The sequence below is a fragment of the Schistocerca americana genome, chromosome 5, assembly GCF_021461395.2.
Source record: "Schistocerca americana isolate TAMUIC-IGC-003095 chromosome 5, iqSchAmer2.1, whole genome shotgun sequence".
Taxonomy (NCBI): Eukaryota; Metazoa; Arthropoda; class Insecta; order Orthoptera; family Acrididae; genus Schistocerca; species Schistocerca americana.
Window position 1 is genome coordinate 133,976,144 of NC_060123.1, and position 19,324 is coordinate 133,995,467.

A 19,324-nucleotide genomic window follows, 5' to 3' on the forward strand; every position below is an offset into this window, starting at 1 on the left:
TACTCTCTTCTCAATTTCAAAAGTAGTAAGGGACTAATTATACAAAATTTCATGACCATTCACAACTATTACTAATAAGCTATGTGCAGAAAGACATACATGAATATTGCCCTGACAACACATTTATGGCTTAAAAGGCCACTCTGTAACAACACTAACAATGTTGTCTGTGATCAGTAATGAAATTGAAAGTACTACTGCCAACAACTTGCAACTATATAAGTCAAACAAGGGATCTTTCGCAGTTAAGGGCAACTAATTTTTAGATTCTGCTGTTCAAACTTTTCAAGCTGTCATATTTATACCAAAAGCACGGTTCTCAATTCGACAATTCAAGTATAATCATACTTGACCCGCCCAGCTAGCCGTGCAGTCTAATGTGCTCCTTCCGAAGCATGAAGGCATGCCGGTCCCGGCACCAATCTGCCCTGTGGATTAGTGTCGAGGTCCAGTATGCCAGCCAGCCTCTGGATGGTTTTCAAGGCGATTGCTGTGTGAACACTGTCTCCATGTATACGTACACCATAATTATTCTACCACGCAAACAATATATTTGGGGTTACACTCGTCTGATATGAGACGTTCTCGGGGGATGGGGCAGGGGTGGGAAGGCCACTGCACAATAACTCTGGGTTCGGCGTGGGGCGTCGGTGGGGTCGGTGGACTGCTGTGCGGGGTTGTGAATTACTGAGGGCTACAGTGGGACAAAGCCTCTCCGTCATTTATACAGGGTGTATACGTGGACAAGGAAAAAAAAATCCCGGATTTTCCCCGGACTTCCCGGTTAAAAATACACTTTCTCCCGGGTGAAAAAACACTTTTTCCGTGTTAAGTGAAAATTTTCCCTGTGAAACTTATCAGTCCTTTGAAAGGTTATGATTTTATACACGGCCATTGAATTCCCGGCACTTTAGAAAACGAAACTCCGGGAATAAACCAACAAAATGATAGCTGCGTATTTTCGTATTACGAAAGTATACATTGGAATTCCACCAAACACCGCATGTTACTTTCCGAATCACTGAAACCGAGATTGAGATGCGCTTCTGTAAGCCAGTTATAGCTCATGTCACGTGATCTCGCCAGCCGATGACAGCGGATATTCAGAGCATGGGACACGTGACGTAGTCAGCCAACAGCAACATCACTGTTACGTAGCACGAACACACGAACAGAGGAAGTTAATTGTTTAAATTAGTATATAGTGTTGCTACAAGAAAAACAAAGCCTTCATATATAATATTGGTCTCTAAGGTTAATAAGCTGCAAGAGAAGCTAAGCCTTTGCATACAATGTTGATCTTCTTTGCGCGTGTTACACTTTAAGATATATCACACAAATGTGCCAGTAAAATTTTTAATAGTGACATAAATGTCTTATCTTCAGGGTTCAAAATTCTTCTAAATGGCTCGTCATCAAAGAGTTGATTTTTAAGTGAGAGTAAAACGCTCTGTGATTTAAGAAATTCATGGTACATAGTTCAACTTACGCAAAAGGATATTTACTTTGAAAGTAACGCCTTTCAAACCACCATTCACAATATTTTCCCGCGACTTGTTAGAAATAGGTTCATTTCAGCAGTTGCCTGAGAGTGCAGATAACACGCGACACCGCGCTTGTGCAGCTACCATGACGTCGGAAGCCTGTATGTACGTACGCATAAAACATTGAAAGATAATACATTATGTCATAAAAGAAACATGACATCAGACGATACTCCAAGAGCATCGGAATTTCGTGAACCATACTTAAATGTGAACTTTTTAGGTGCATACTTAAAGTGCACTTTCCTATGGCCAGATTCCCCGTGAAGTAGAGCTCGACTTGATATTAAGTTTTTCAGTGTGGTTTTCGGGATTTAAATTTTCTTGGAGTACCAGGACTGTATTACATCGTGTTTGGTTCTTTATTATGGCATAATGACAAACGTGCTAGAAGATGAAAACGTGCACTTGAAATGCAACGAACAGTTGAAACTAGCCAGTACTGTGGAATTAAATACTTCGTTTCAAATACATTGACTGCCTCTGCGGAAAAGGTTAATAAGAGTCAAATTTCTTTAGCAAACAGACAAAAATAACTTCACTGTCAGGAAAGTTGGAAATAAAATAAAACCTGAAACTAATAACATATTTTAGCCTTCCATAATTATGTGAATGTGTTTTAATTCACTTGATAGCTCCCGGCCACAGATATCCGTTTTGATTTCATTTGACGTGAGAGTAAACGTAGGAGAGACAGCAAAATCACCAAATGTAAACACCGGTCACGTGGAGACTACCCACTACCACTAACTCAAGACTGCTCTGCGCATCAGCCCCTGATCTACGATATTTGCTAACCGGATCAAAAAAAAAAAAAAAAAAAAAAAGACGAACTTTCAAAAATATGTTCATCTTGTAGCGCACATCTTTCTGAAAAGTCTGAAAAACAAAACATATGCGTTCGAGGATATGTAAGACATGATGTTTGGTCGTAAGTGAGCCAAAGTGCAGTGCCATGTCTCTTCAGACAGCATTCTTCTATCGCACGTCAATGTATTTCGCTCTGTGGAATTGAAACGTGTATATTTTGTAATGGATGCCATCAAACTATATTCAGGACAGTGGAAATTGAAATGTCCTGTGATGCCTTTCCTGCTCCGAGTCAGCCGGTTTGACAGCCTGCCCTCTAAAAAAATCTTGCAATTAATAGCGAATGGGATTATTTGTAATTGGGAGAACAAGAACTCTTCAGAAAATTTGCACTCTTTTTGCCTATTAGCTAACAACTTGCTGTTTTGTGTGTCATAAAATTAAATATAGGATACATAAAACCAATAAAGACAAGGGCCAAACAATAAAGTACACATTTCTTCAATTAGCTCCTAGCATTTTTTACTACCTAATCTTGCTACAGCTTTACATGGCGTGCTTTCCTTTCTGCGAAAGAAGTATTACCTCATCAAAGTTCATCAAACGTTTTGCTTCATGAAAAATCGAAATGTAGTTGTCTAATACTGAAAAAACTGTTAATACAAATAATACCCAAGACTGGTGTGGTTTCTCGATCTGATTACATCTATTTTGTCACTGTCTGCTAGATAAAACAAAATAGGCCTTTCTAATACGGCAGCAATTTTATAACACACCAAATAAACGAGACTGTTTTGGCACAAATGGTCATTTTTATAACATGACAAAATATAATTCACAAAGTACCAATATCAAATGCCTATGAGGCCTACTACAAACAAAAAGCTTTATGTTAGGAAATAGTTTCACATTTCATTCATACGCACCTGTGTCTCAAACATGAGATCGAAAAGTAGTATTACAAAATTTTTATATAAATTTGGAATTGTCTTATTCTTCCATAATTTGTGTGATGTCCCCGTTTCTTCTCCTTCCTCATTCTAACAAAGAATCTTGTCATCACCAATTCTGTAGCTATTCCTGCCATTGTCAAAATCTGTTCGCCGATTAACTTCGCTAACCCGGCCAGAATCACAGGTTTAGTTATCCCGCGATTATTCTCCGGTTAGGCATTGTTACGTGTTCGTACAACACGTTTTCCACGTTACTTCCAGAATAGAACTTAAACGGCTGCTAGCTGGGGCCTGTACAAATGGTCCTCACTAGTGTAGCGATGTGGGCAAAAATTTTCTGTCAAAATTTCATTTTCTTGGATACGCCGAGAAGATAACACGTAATCTTTCTCATCTGTTATTCCTGTTAGTCGTTTATTTCCATTCTGGTAGTCTGATTCTATGGATTTCGCTAGTAATTATAACAACGCTGATCATTCGCAAACCCAATCAACCACATAATCAGACGACGATTGGCATTCATCCGTTCGGCTTTACTCCGCTCAGCTCGTATATCCCCGTCTCCGTTTGTCTGCGGAAAGTTTATTTCTAGATGCAACGAGGATCCTCCTGACAGAGACATCTTATACACTATGTATGCATTCAAAAGTCAACTTATGATTCGTTCAGAAATCAACTTAAACGTGTTCAAAATTGTTCAACATGGATACGTTTCAGAATCATATGAATAATCGATAGACCAACGTGCGCTGGATGCTAAGCACTTTGTGAATCAAGCTTTTTTTTCCTCAAGAATATGAATTTGCCGCCCCCTTTTCCCGGTAGCATCTAGCTGCTTGCTGCGACTGCTTGCACAGCCAACAACTACATTCCTGTTGCTAGAAGCGTGAGAATCTACTGCTCAAACGCGACTCAACTACGCATGCACAACAGCCCGCTCGTAACCGCTAAAACGAATCTGTTAACAGTTGTGACTTCACGCTCATCGGAGGTAATTTGTTGTTATGAAGCATTGCGTGGTCTTCTTAAAGCCTTTGACAGATTTTGCTGTTGGCACACGCTTGCATGAGCACTTTGTATCGTCGTCGTATATGGCGCATTTCCTTTGCAATTTAAGTAACTTCCGTTTTTTTCTCTCGTTTATATTGTTGTTGAAGTGTTATTCTGCAGTAGCGGGATACAGTAATATCCATTGTTAGAGTATCGGTTTTTACCAGTCAAAATTACAAAAAAATAACAGAAAACTAAAACAATGAAAAATTCCCGGAATTCTAAAAAATTCCCGGGTTTTTCCCAGTTTTCTCCCGGATAAAAAAATTCCCAGGTTTTTCCCGGATCTCGCGGTTGTCCCGGGTCGTATACACCCTGTTATAGGCCCCAGTATAATACACGATAATCATACTCTCTTCCTCATTTCCATTTATTTTCCAATTCTGCTTCCAGTGTGCACAGCAATAGCACAGAAATGTCACAGAGAGGAGGGGGGAGGGATGTATCAAAGGAAGGAAACAAGGTAAGAAAAAGCACATCTTAAACTGAAAAACATACCTTGCATCTCTGTCTGCCTCGTGGCCAAAAAATATGGTGGTAACTTCACTGTGATTACAAATGCGGCAAAGTGGTGGGCAAGGATCACCACAGAATCCAATACAGTTATGTCCACATTTAAGTTTCAGCTTACACGGTTTGTAACAAGGTTTGCGGTCACACAGTTCGTGACACTGACGTGTGCATCTCAGGTGTTCACACTGCCAACCACATTTCTCCTGTTTATGTAAAGACCACAAGAAAAGAGGGTTATTAATATGATAAAGATATTTGACAGATAAAAAATATTACTTTGAGAAAAAATTGAAAAATAAATGATATTAAGCAAATAAGAGGGTAGTTTGAAAAGTTCTTAGAATGGAATAGAAGGCAACAAAATAGCTTAATGAAACATTATTTTTCAAAGTAGTCTCCCTATACACTGATGCACTTGGTCCAGTATTGTTCCAATGCCTCGATTCCATTATGAAAATTAGATTCCTCCAAACCTGCAAAATACCTGACAAATGTGAAGGAAGATAATCTACATCCACCGAGGCGAATTTTCAGCTTGGGGAAAAGATGGAAATCTGATGGGAGCAAATTACGCAAATATGGCTGGCGTGGCCAATAATTTGTATCTTAGTTCACGCATCTTTGCCAATGACAACACCACTTATGTTGCGTGCGCATTATCTTGATGAAGAATAACTTTCTTCCTTACCAAACCTGGCCGGGTGTGCATTATCATGATGAAGAGTAACTTTCTTCCTTGCCAAACCTGGCCTTTTTTCATGTATCTTTTGCTGTAGTTGGTCCAGGAGGTTAGCGCAGTATTGTCCCATAACTGTTTACCAGTAGGAAGGTAATATATCAAATTCCTCTCGCATCACAGGAAACTAACACAATGTTCTTTCCTGCTGACTGTAATACCATTTCTTTCTTTGGTTGGATATGTTTTCACTGCTCTGACTGTTGATTTCTCTCTGTGATGTAGTAGTGAACCCAAATTTCATCTGTCATCACAAACCAGTGCAAAAAAATTTATTGGATGTGCTGAAAATAGATCAAACATTTTTAACGAAATTTAAAACAGCTGGTGGATCATAAAATATTGATCACTTGATGTTACTGGAACGTTTTTGTTTTTCAATTACAGATTTCGGGCACTGCCCATACTCAGACCTGTTAATAAATAGTTGCAGAGGTTTCTTTTTGTTATAAGTGCACAGATACACAGGCATATTAAATTATAAATGAGTGTATAAAAAGGGTCTAAGTTACATTGGAGAAACTCCTTAAAGATAACATACCACTGAGAACAAAGTGAATACAAGGCTTTAAAACCATTGTCAATTGTAAACAGACATAAAATGATGACCAATGATTGTCTTTGAGAGACTTTTGTAATCTCACTTCTAAATTTCTAGACGAGTAAATGTACCAGCTACAGCTCTGCACAGGTAAGCTCGCTAATGTTGGATGGTGTAAACATATAGGTTCTATTATACGTAAATGTGGAGATGTGATCAACTGTATTATCATATACAATGTTTGTTTTCAAAACCAGAGAAGTGTATAAAATGTATTGTATGCCATACCTTTCATGCCAACAAATACGAGAATGCCCAATCTCCCCCCCTTTGGCTCAAAATGCAAAATGGGTTTTCAATATTTTTGAGGATCTGTTACAATAGAAAGATGAAAAAAATGTGTTCTTAATTTTGTCTGTGTACAACAATTCTATAATGTACAAATACTTTCATTTTATAAGAGAAAATAAAATCTTATGATACCTGCATTATTTGTGTTTTTAATAGTTTTAGCTCGTTTCTTAATAAATATTACTTTTAATTATTTGTACTAGACCTGTGTTTGCCTATTTGTTGGCATGAAAGGTATGACTTACTATACATTTTATACACTTATCTGGTTTTGAAAACAAACATTGTATAAGATAATACAATTGATCACACCTCTGCACTGATGTATGAAAGAACCTATACACTTACACCACCTAGCATAAGCATGCTTACATGTGTGGAGGTATGTGTTACATATAGTCATCTACAAGTAATGTACAGTGAGGTTAAGAGTTTCTGTACGACTATTGTGTCTTCATGATATGTTTATTCATGATTTAAATGGCTTTAATGCATTGTATTCACTTTGTTCTCGATGTATGTACTCTTTAACAAGTCTCTACAGTGTAGCTTTGGCTCGTTATAACGTCAAGTTTAACACATATATTTCAGAACGACACAACACATATGAGTCACTGAGCAAGTTGACAAAGCAAGACATGTGAACAAGGTAACATTCAAATAAGCACTGAGTCCCAGTCTAGCGGCCGCTGCTCGGCTGGCCGCTTAGGTGGCGCAGCTGCTGCATGGCTGGCAGACAGCGCCGCACGTGGAGGACGCGCGTAATTGTGCGGTGGCGCTTTGAATGCTCGGCGAGTCACAACACTTTTCCCCACTTTGAAATTGTTGCACTGGTCTTGATGCAGGTGTCCTGGAGATGGCTAACGTCCATGGGTGTTGTTTGACTCACCGTAAAGTCTCGAGGAGGAGGCTTCCCGTACGGACGGAAGTGTCCCTGATGATAACAGGTCGAGATGACAGGAGACGTAGGGGTCGAATCTGCTGGGGCCCCATGCACCAATCTGCCCGTTGCGGCAAGTCCAGTTGATATGACAGGAGACATGGGTGATGTGTTGGCGTCCGTTGGAGGAGGAGGCGAGTAGATTTGCTCTGACAGAGAATGGTCATCCGGTTCCTGCATGGGCACGTCTCCTGGTGGCGTCCGTTCTCGTGCTGGCATCGCGATGACGGTGAGAAGGCTGCGTTGTGAGTATTGAGAGATGCCAAGATCCCGAGTGTCAGGTAGAGCCAAAGGTGGTGTAGCGGCATTCGGAACAGGTGTTGCTGGCACACGAGGCCGAAGCTGGTCCGAATGACGCACTGCAACACTGTGTCCGTCTGGATTTCATACAGGCGTCTGTCACGGTGTCTTAAGATGCGGCCCGGGCTCCATTTTGGCCGCCTGCCATATCCCCGTACCCAGACGAGGTTGTCGGAGGTGAACCGGCCAAGTGAAGGCACCTGCGGCCGTGAGGTGGAAGGCCGCAGAAGATGAAGTAGCATGCGGGGCTGTCGGCCATGTAAGAGCTCAGCCGGGCGGTGGTCGCCCATGGGGGTGAAACAGTAAGACGCCAGAAACTGGAGAAGTGCGCCATCATCAGCAGCAGAAGAAGTCAGAAGTTTCCGCATCTGAGCCTTAAATGTGCAGACCAGTCGTTCAGCCTCACCGTTGGATTGTGGATGGAACGGCGGGGCCGTGACATGCATAACGCCGTGACGAGCACAAAAATCCCCAAATTCGGAAGAGGCAAATTGTGGATCATTATCAGTAACACGAGTAGAGGTGAGGCCTTCCAAAGAAAAAATGCGGGCGAGAGCACTGGTGGTTGCCGCGGTGGTAGGCGACGTGCAACGGACAATGAAAGGAAAGTTAGAGTAGGCGTCCATTACGAGGAGCCAATAAGTACCTAAAAAGGGTTCCGCAAAGTCAGCATGGATGCGCTCCCAGGGCTTCTCAGGCGAAGGCCACGGTGACAAAGGTGACTTCGGGGCAGCGGCCTGTGACGCACAAGGGCCGCAGGCAGCGACCATGTGTGCTATTTCAGAGTCGATGCCAGGCCAATACACATGACGGCGCGCCAGAGATTTTGTGCGACACACACCCCAGTGCCCTTGGTGAAGGAGGCGCAAGACCGAAGCACGCAAAGACGCAGGTACCACAACACATGGCGAAGCATTGTCAGTGGAGAGGAGGATAACACCATCCCTAGCCGTGAGGCGGTAGCGCAAAGTGTAGTAGTTCCGCAACGGATCAGAAGTCTTAGTGGACGGGCGATCTGGCCAACCCTTCTGAATACAGCGTAAGACCCGGGAGAGGGTAGGGTCAGAACCCGTAGCAGCCGCCAGCCTGTCCCCTGTGATGGGGAACCCGTCCACAACCCGCTGCTCGGCAACATCCAGGTGGAAACACAAAAGTTCGTCCCTATCGAATGCCTGATCAGGACCCATGGGAAGGTGAGACAGAGCATCAGCATTTGCATGTTGAGCCGTTGGCCGGAAATGAATCTCATAATTGAAACGAGACAAGTAAAGAGCCCAACGCTGGAGGCAGTGTGCAGCCTTGTCGGGAAGTGACGTTGATGGATGAAACAAGGAAACAAGTGGTTTGTGATCCACAACAAGATGAAATTTTGAGCCATAGAGAAAAACACCAAACTTACGAAGAGCATAAATAATAGCCAAAGCTTTTCTCTCAATTTGAGAAGACTTCTGTTGGGCATCTGTGAGCGTTTTGGAGGCATAAGCAATGGGTTGTTCCGAACTGTCAGAAAAACGGTGCACAAGGACTGCACCGACCCCGTATTGAGAGGCGTCTGTGGCAAGAACAAGATGTTGGCCAGGTCGATTGGTAGCCAGGCACGGGACCTGTTTCAGCAGTCTTCCATTTCTGGAAAGCCACTTCGCATGACGCAGACCATAGAAAAGGCACGTTTTTATGCAACAGGCGATGCAACGGCTGAGCCACCGAAGCCGCAGACGGTAAGAACTTGTGATAGTATGCTATTTTCCCCAAGAAGGCCTGCAGTTCCTTAACAGATGTAGGGCGAGGAAGGGCATCGATCGCAGCGACAGTTTGCTGAAGCGTACGAATACCATCCCGAGAGAGTTGAAACCCCAAGTACGTGATAGATGCCTGAAAAAATTGTGATTTCTGAAGATTACACTTAAGACCGGCAATCTGTAAGACATGAAAAAGTGTGCGGAGATTTTGAAGATGTTCTTTAGTGGTGGAGCCAGTGACAACAATGTCATCCATGTAATTGATACACCCAGGGACAGGGAGCAATAATTGTTCCACGAATTGCTGAAAGAGAGCAGGGGCGCTAGCAACCCCGAATGGCAAGCGTTGGTATTGATAGAGGCCGAAAGGCGTGTTAAGGACCAGAAACTGCCAGGAAGCAGTGTCGAGAGGAACTTGATGATAAGCTTCTGACAGGTCAATATTAGAAAAATACTGGCCTCCAGCAAGTTTAATGAACAGTTCTTCAGGACGGGGCATAGGGTAAGTGTCGATGAGGCATTGAGCATTTACAGTGGCTTTGAAATTGCCACAGAGACGAATATCACCATTTGGCTTAGCAACGACGACAGGAGAGGACCACTCACTGGAAGTGACAGGAAGCAAGACCCCTGAGGGACGAAAATGTCGTCGACAAGGAATCCAGTTGAGCATAAGGAATAGCATCAGAGACAATATTGACGGAGTCATCTATGGAGAACCCAAAAACGCGAAAGGCATCGAAACCAAAAAGATTTTCTGCATTGCTCTGGTCGACCACAAATATGGGAACAGTGGGAACGATGGATTTGTAAGATACCTCAGCAGTAAACTGTCCCAAGAGAGAAATCTTCTGTTTATTGTACGTCTGTAATTGCCTAGTGACAGGTGACAGGAGTGGAGAACCCAACTGAAGATACGTCTGAGAATTAATTATAGAGGCAGCAGAACCGGTATCCACTTGCATCTCGACCAAGAATTTGGACAGTGAGGAATAACTTCCCTGAAAGGGAAGAAGTACAATTGACAGACAACACAGAATCAGAATCAGCGTCATGTTCATGAACATCATGTATGCGGTTGGATTTGCAAACGGAAGACACATAACCTTTCTTTTTGAAATTGTGACACACAGCCCAATGTTGGGGACAATCCTCACATGAATGTTTCGTAAAACACCGTGGACATGATGGAAGTTGCCGGGGGTTTTGCTGCAGTTTCTTAGCGGGTTGTTTGCGGCTAGGCTGAGGCTGCGCGTGGGAGCGCACTGCGGCCACGTCGGCCGGCGGGTACGCGCCGCACGCATCGTCAACAGCGCACAGAGGTTGTATTTCCCCGACATCACCTCACGCCTCTATTTGCGCCCCAGCGGCACGAGAAATTTCGAAAGACTGCGCAATGGAGAGAACTTCATCTAGAGTCGGATTCGCCAACTGAAGGGCACGTTGCCGAACTTCTTTGTCGGGCGCCGACCGGATAATAGCATCCTGTACCATGGAATCGGCATAGGATTCTTTGTGAACGTCAGTAACAAATTGACACTTTCGACTGAGGCCGTGAAGTTCAACAGCCCAAGCACAACAGGATTGATTCGGTTGTTTTTGACAATGATAAAAGGCAACACGAGAGGCTACCACATGCGTTTGCTTTTGAAAATAGAGACAGACAGAAGTGAGCACATTTCAGCAAAGGACAAAGATGCAGGATCCTTCAAAGGAGCCAATTGCGACAACAACTGATACGTTTGAGGTGAAATCCAGGAAAGGAACAGAGACTTACATGGTTGTTCGTCCATGACATGAAATGCCAAGAAGTGCTGTCGAAGACGTTTTTCATAATCAGACCAGTCTTCCGCCGTCTCGTCGTAAGGAGGAAAAGGAGGTATAGCCAACGACGAGAAACGCCCCGCATTTGACACCGCGACGAAATCGCGAATCGCCGCTGTTAGAAGCGTTTGCTGTTCAAGGAGATTTTGCAATAGTTGCTCGACAGTAGCCATGGAATCCTGTGGGTCAATGGTGGAAAGGAAAAATCCACTACCTCGTCGCCAATTGTTATAACGTCAAGTTTAACACATATATTTCAGAACGACACAATACATATAAGTCACTGAGCAAGTTGACAAAGCAAGACATGTGAACAAGGTAACATTCAAATGAGCACTGAGTCCCAGTCTAGCGGCCGCTGCTCGGCTGGCCGCTTAGGTGGCGCAGCTGCTGCATGGCTGGCAGACAGCGCTGCGCGTAGAGGACGCGCGTAATTGCGCGGCGGCGCTTTGAATGATCGGCGAGTCACAACAGCTCCTTTAAACACGTTTCTTATTTAATATGCTTATGTATCGGTGTCAACTTGTAAATAAAATACATCTCTGTTACTACTTATCTGCAGATCATCTGAAGGTGGGCAGCACCTGAAACACATAATGCAAAAGTAAAAATGTTCCAGTAACATCAAATAACCTTTATTTTATGAGCTTCCAGCTGTTTACAGATCTTTTAATAATTTTTTTTTTAATAGCCACATGCTCCTATAATGACTTTGTCACATTCAAAAGGTCAAAAATTGTTAGGACATTTCCATTCTGATGTATTTCTGATCCTGCAGCACCAATCTAGTAGCAGATAATTCTCTCATACTCAGTTCCAATGTTAAAATGTGATATGACTGTTCAGATGACATCAGTATAGAATCAGAATTTCTTACACTTTCAGCAGGAAATCCCCCACAACCATTTTATACACTTTTGCAACAATTTTTGGGCAGTGGCACATCTTGTCTGCCGCTATGCGGATCGGATCATCATCTAAGTGGACCTGATCAAGTTTAAAGTTTTTTGTCCACTTGGCAAAAGTTAAATATAAAGGGGCTGAATCCCCCAGTGTGTTCTGAAAATTATGACAAACTTTCTTTGCTTTGATACCTTTCTTTATGAAGTACTTAATCACTGTTCGATTCTTTATTTTTTCCATCTTCACAAATCACTTCACGGGCCCAACAACACACACACATTCATACCACAGATCTCTACCCAGAGCACTGATGCATCATATGTTCACTCATGAAGGATGACCTGTTATTACTTCTGAGTCTCGCTGTGCTACTGCTGACAGCTGGTGGCAATTCTGCGAACTTTTCAAACTACACTCATATGACCCCATAAAAAAATATCAGACTTAATTTTTTTTAGTTCCATACTACTGGGCAAGCAGCTCCTGTCATTAATGCGAATGTGGATCCTCAGCCAATACTTACTCTGCATGGTGTACAAGGCTCACCACATTGGTTTGCACATTTTGAATGCCTGCATCTGTGTGAACATTTTTTTGTGCATGGTGGGCAACTCTGAGAGCACGGGACAGGGCACCTAAAAGATTGAAAATATATTTTTAATACAAAATAATTCTTTTTCAGAGGGGGAGAGGGAGATGAAAGAAAACTCATTGGTAAAATATTACGAAAAGTCACATCATCAATTACTACTTAATATACATTAAGAAATTTATTGTGAACAGACAAAAGCTCATGTGCAACACCTCACAGCACAATTACAACGTTTAAACCATCTAGTTCTAGTTGTGAGTGAGCCTTCAGTGCAGCATCACAATATAAATGACAAGTGATCTACCTGATAGATAGTGTGCTATTTTTCCATCTGCAGAGAGAGAGCGGTGGCCAGGTGTGTGTGCGCGTGTTAAGTGGGGGGGGCCTTTTTTGATGAAGGACTTTCTCCAATAGCTTATCCAACAGTCTGATTTTAAATGTGCCTTTCACTGTTCAATGCCTCCTCTATGTGGTGAGTAGTAATCTATCCTAATTCATATTGTTTCCAACTTGGATTTTACACAGTTAAATTACAATTTTGATATTTTACGGATTGGCAATTTTGGTGTCACCACAGTTGTTAGCCACTAACACAATACTCTATGGTATCCACATTACTAGAAGTTTATTTCCAGAGAAAATGTTAGTTTTGTGAGAGATTTGTGTGTAAAGTATTAAACTATACAGAAGAAGAAAGCACTGAAATCCTAGCTTAACAGGCAGTCAATAGTGTACTTTTAGGTGTGGTTTTGCTTGTTAAGTCTGGGGAGTTTGCTACCTAAGTATGGATTTTATTTTAACTATTGCCACGAACTGTGGTGTACACATTGTGGTACAGAGGTTAGCAACACAGGCTGGTGTAATGCACATTGCTGGTTCAGACTACGTCCAGCAATTATTTGTTGTTCAGTGCTCATCATTTCCGAAAGGTTCTTAAAATACCTCATGCTGTAATGTTTGTATCTTTGGAATATTATATGGTTGTAAAAATACTAGCATTCTGGAATATTCTATGTTTGCATAAATACACTGATAAGCCAAAACATTATGACCACTGCCCACCATGACACTGGATGTCTCCTGGTGGCATTGCAGGCATGTGACTCGGTAACAAAAGACAAAAGTACGTAAGCGGAGCAGACAGAGACGGAGGATCACCCAAGCGAAGATGTGGGCTGCAAATGGGGAAATCCATTGAGATAAACGACTTCTGACAAAGAGCAGATTATTATTACGCAGACCCTATGAACGAGTATCTCGCAAACGGCAAAGCCGATTGAATGATCATGTGCTACTGATATGCACATCTACGGAAAGAGGTACAAGGACAATGAAACTACCACAGGGCACTAAATGGTTGGACAGCCATGACTCTTCATAAAACGTGGGTTTCAGAGGCTTTTCTGCTGTGTAAAGTAGGATAAATGGTGATCTGTGGGACCTCTATTGAAAGAGCACACTACTGGTGCACGCACAAGTGTTTCGGAGCACACAGTTCGTCGTATACTGTTGAATAAGGAGCAAAGCAGCAGACCACCCCTATGTGTTCACATGTTGACCCACGACATGGTGAATTATGATTGCAGTGGGCATGGGACCATTGGGATTTGACAGTTGATCAATGGAAACATGTTGGCTGTTCAGGTGAATCACATTTTTGCTATTAGGTCTATGGTCGTCCCCACAAATGCCATCATCGAGATGAATGCCAGCTTGAAATGTGCAATGCACCATGGACACAGGCTGCTGGGAGCAATATTATGCTATGAGAGACATTCTCCTACTTCGTTTACACGGGACCTGTGGTAGTAATCACTGACGGCTGCAAACCATCTGCATCCCTTCACACTTTATGTCTTCCCCAACGGCAATGTCATTTCTCATCAGTATAATTGTCCATGTTGGAGCCAGAACCATGCAACAATGGTTTCATGACCATTCTAGTGGAGTCACATTCATGTCTCAGAGACCAAATTCACCTATGAAATCCATCTGGGTCGCTATCGGGCGCCATTACCGTGTACGAAAACAGTGGCCTGCTGTTTACACAAATTACACAACCTGTTCATACACATCTAATTAATGCCACATACCTCCATAAACCTACCAAAAAAACTGTTGGGTCCCTAATATGCAGAATTAGTGATGTATTTTAATCCAAATACAGACAAACTATTAAGCACACGGTCATAATGTTTTGTCTCAGTGTTAACAGTACTCTCCTTCTTGGTCAGTTGTGTGTGACTGGTCTGAAGAGTTTCTAGTAAATAGAAAGCAGCACATCATGCTGAATGGAGAGAAGTCTTCAAGATGTAAAAATAACTTTGAGCATGCCCCAAGGGAGTGTTATAGGACAATCACTTTTCACAACATATATAAATGACCTACTAGATAGCGTTGGAAGTTCCTTGGGGCTTTTTGCGGATGATAAAATAGTATACAGAAAAATCACGACACTAGAAAACTGTAGCAAAATATGGGAACACTTGCAGGGGATCAATGCTTGGTGCAGGGATTGACAACTGACCTTCAACATAAACAATTGTAATGTCTTCTGAATACATAGAGAGAAAGGCACTTTATTGTATGATTACAAAATTGCAGTACAATCACTGCAAGCAGTTACTTCCATAAAATATCCAGGAGTACACATATAGAGCAATTTGAAGTGGAACAACCACATAAAATTATTCGCGAATAAGTCAGATGCCAGACTGAGATTCACTGGAATAATCATAAGGAAATGTAGTCCATCAACAAAGGAAGTAGCTTAGAAAACATTTGTTCGACCAATACTTGAATATTGCTCATCAGTATGGGATTTGTACCAGATAGGATTGGTAGAGGAAATAAGAGTAGATAAAAAACTTTTCATTACAGGTTCATTTAGTAGATGTGAAATTGAGGCATTTTGCATCATGGTACCGTGTATAGTTAAAGTTCCAATGGCGTATATTTCTAGAAGAGTCAACTGCTATATAATTTCCTTCTATGCCTTATCTCAAGAAAAGACCACGGAGATAAAACCATAGGGATTTGAACCCACACGGAGGTCAACCTGCAGTCATTCTTTCCGTGAAGCATGTGTGTCTGGAACAGGAAAAGGGGACACAGATACACGAAGTACCCTCCACCGCAAATTGTATGGGCATTCTTTAAATATCTTATGTATGTAATGTTTGTATGCCTGGAATATTCAATGGTTGTCTAAATACTGGCATTCAGGAATATTCTATGCTGGTATACATAATTGCACTCTCTTTCCATGAGGTCAGTTCCATTCTTGCTGTACTTTGGAGTCTAATAAGCATGCTTTCAGTTCCAAGTATTGTATTTCATAGCTGACATGCTTTTCAGATTTGGGCCTGATTCTGGTTATGACGATCTATTTACTGGAGATTATCAAATAAAGAGCAGTACGATGTTACAGATAAAGAAGGCCATAGGCATCAACATTTACACCGGCAAAAGATATATTGTACCAATTCTTTTATTGTTAGAACCAATGAAATTTAACATCAATCTTACGAGTTCGTATGTCATGAGTTGTAAGTTTAAGTGGGTAATGTCATCTCTGTAAAACATGGAGCCATTTAGGTAGCCTACTCTCTCTCTCTGGAAAGATGCAAGGTATTTGCTAAAATTAATGACGACCTTGTCTGCCTTGTCTCATGGATAGATCACGGTCGACAGTGTAAAGACTGGCTTCACAAAATGTGACACTACGTGTAAGTTCGAATTAAGCTAATGACAATGACTTCGTGTCGTCACTGAAAAAAATTTTCACCAACGAGATTCAAACTTAGTGTTTCTGCATCAAGAACAACTGCTGCACTTGAAAGCTCAGCTGAAGCGTTAAGTAGTTTGCTCAGTAATTAATTTATACTCATAGATGATATTCAAATTACACAAAAAATTGTTCCAAATATCATAATCAACAAAAATGATCTAGCAAAGCACTTAAACATGATAATGTTCATAGATTCAAATCACATATTAGCCAGCTTCCTTCCTATCACAACTGTGAGCAAGACGGACATCCTTTCTAAATTAAGCAAACACTTCTTGCAATTTGCATAGTATATTATTCTCATCAGATTATTAGAAGCACAATAACTTATCTGGAATTATATACAGTGGAAGCAACTGACATCAAGAATAATTACACATTTCACAACTTCAAATGCTTGGTGTTCTGCAGTTTATACAGACTAAGAAAATATAATTAGTTGATAGGAAGAATTAATATGCATCAGATTAGAATTAAGTGATCTTCAATTTCATTAGAACACATTGACTTTAAGATCTCCAGCCTTATTTTTAGATGCATGTGTTCACATTAAAGAACAACAACAAACCACTGCATACACAATAATATGGCATTAGTTACAAATTATGTGTTAACTTCCTCGACCTCTTCCAGAAAATGTGCATAAATTACAATTTCATATATTCACAGGCAAGAAACATTCATACAACAATATTGTTGAATCTATGTATTCTGAGTACCTTCTGATGGTGTTGGGAAGCGGTTTACATACTAGATTAACAAAAAAATTTATAACTGTGTGTGTGAGACACATTTCAGTGTCCTTATATGCCGCCGAGCCAGAAACGAAGTTAAAACCTAGTGATTAAATGGGGTAACTTCATAAAACAACACAGAAATGTAAGTCATACCAGTTTAATTGATAGTGGGGTCTCACTATCAAAGCACTGTAGAAATTCATTTAACAGCCCCACATTACATGCTGAGTAGCCAATTAACAACATGGTATCATTTCACATAAGGGCAACGCATCTATGAGACATTCCATCCGTGAAAGTTAAACAGACATTATTTCCTGTACACTACATGAATTTTGTGATAATGGGCTAAAATTAGGTGTGTTGCTTAACTGTTTGCCTATGACTACACAAGTCACTAAAACCAACCAGAAACCATGATGATTCACACACAATAACATCATCTGCTCTTGATATGCGTCTACACCCGTTTTGAAAAGTGCAACATTCAGACGAAACACAAACACAAATAAAAATGGTGTTATCATGTAAAATGGTGAAGTACTATCGAAGAAGTACTACAGTTTGATCAAGCTGCAACGTGCTGGCAACAACAGTATTATCACACACTGAAACCACTGTAGATCAGTGCATTCCATATTTTACACATCATCTTCCATATAAAAGCCAACTGCACAAAATCCAGAGACAAATACACCAAACGATACAATAATAAAATAATGTCAGAAATTATGTTGGGCACTGGTGTTTTAAGATCCACTCTCCTTTAGTCATTCAGCTGAGAGAAGTTGCAGATACACTGTGGAGAGAGGACTACAAAGTAATTCCACATTGAATAGCATGAAACAGGTATATATTTGGTATCCTAATTATAAACTACACAGAAGAGCCAAAGAAACTGGTACAACAGACTAGTGTCATGAAGGGGCCCGCGAGCACACAGAAATGCCGCAACATGATGTGGCATGGACTAGACTGATATCTGAAGTAGTGCTGTAGGGAACTGACACCACAAATCCTGCTAGGCTGTCATAAACACGTAAGAGTATGAGGGGGTGCAGATCAGAGGCTTCCTTTACCAGGATACAGATTAGCTGGCCATTTTTTCAAGGAGTTCCTTGCAGGGCGGAGATGGGGGAGTGGCTATGTACGTAAAAAACAGTATTCCATTTTAGTCAATAGACATATCATGGTACTGCACTGAACAGATATTTGAATGTAGTGCAGGGGCAGTTGAATTTAGTAAAACTAAACTTCTAATTGTTATTGTTTGTAAGTCCCCTAACTCTGACTTCAGAGTATTTCTGCTCAAGCTAGAGAGGGTTTTTGATTCACTTTGTAGGAAGTACCAGAAATTAGTTATATGTAGTGACTTCAATATAAATTTTGCATATGATGGTGCAAGAAAAAGGATGTTGCTAGATCTCATAAATTCATATGATCTGAATCAGACTGTGTTGTTTCCAACTAGGGTGCAGAGGAACAGTAGCACAGCCATAGACAATATTTTTATTCATTCATTACTGGAAGGGCATTCTGTTAGTGAAAATGTGAATGGCCTTTCAGACCATGATGCACACATTTCAACACTTAAAGGCTTTAGTACTCAAACAAATGCCACATTTAATTACAAACTATGTAGGAAAGTTAATCCAACAGCATTTGAGAGTTTTCTAAACCTTGTCAAGGAACAAGAGTAGCAGGATGTTTATAGGGGTTGGTAACATAGATGACAAATATAATGCTTTCCATATAACATTTCTCATCCTCTTTGAGAGTTGCTTTCCATTAGAACAATCTAAACGGGGTATTAACAGCAATAGGCAGCCCGGGTGGCTGACTAGTGGAATAAGGATATCTTGTAGAACAAAGTGGCAATTATATCAAAATGGTAGAAATAGTCACAATCAAGCTACAGTAGCCCATTACAAACAGTATTTTAAGGTGCTTAAAAACGTTATTAGGAAAGCAAAGAGTATATGGTATGCAAATAGAATAGCT

General features: G+C 41.2%; 1 protein-coding gene across 1 annotated transcript in view; it reads right to left on the reverse strand.

Annotated features, from left to right (window-relative positions):
* Positions 1-19,324, reverse strand: part of LOC124615301 (NFX1-type zinc finger-containing protein 1-like) — a 268,918-nt gene that overhangs the window by 60,598 nt on the left and 188,996 nt on the right. Inside the window, exons 12-13 of the mRNA XM_047143088.1 lie at positions 12,728-12,839; positions 4,856-5,073 (exon numbers count right to left, since the gene is read on the reverse strand). Of these exons, the coding sequence (XP_046999044.1) occupies positions 4,856-5,073; positions 12,728-12,839 (330 nt within the window). The remainder of the gene's footprint in view (positions 1-4,855; positions 5,074-12,727; positions 12,840-19,324) is intronic.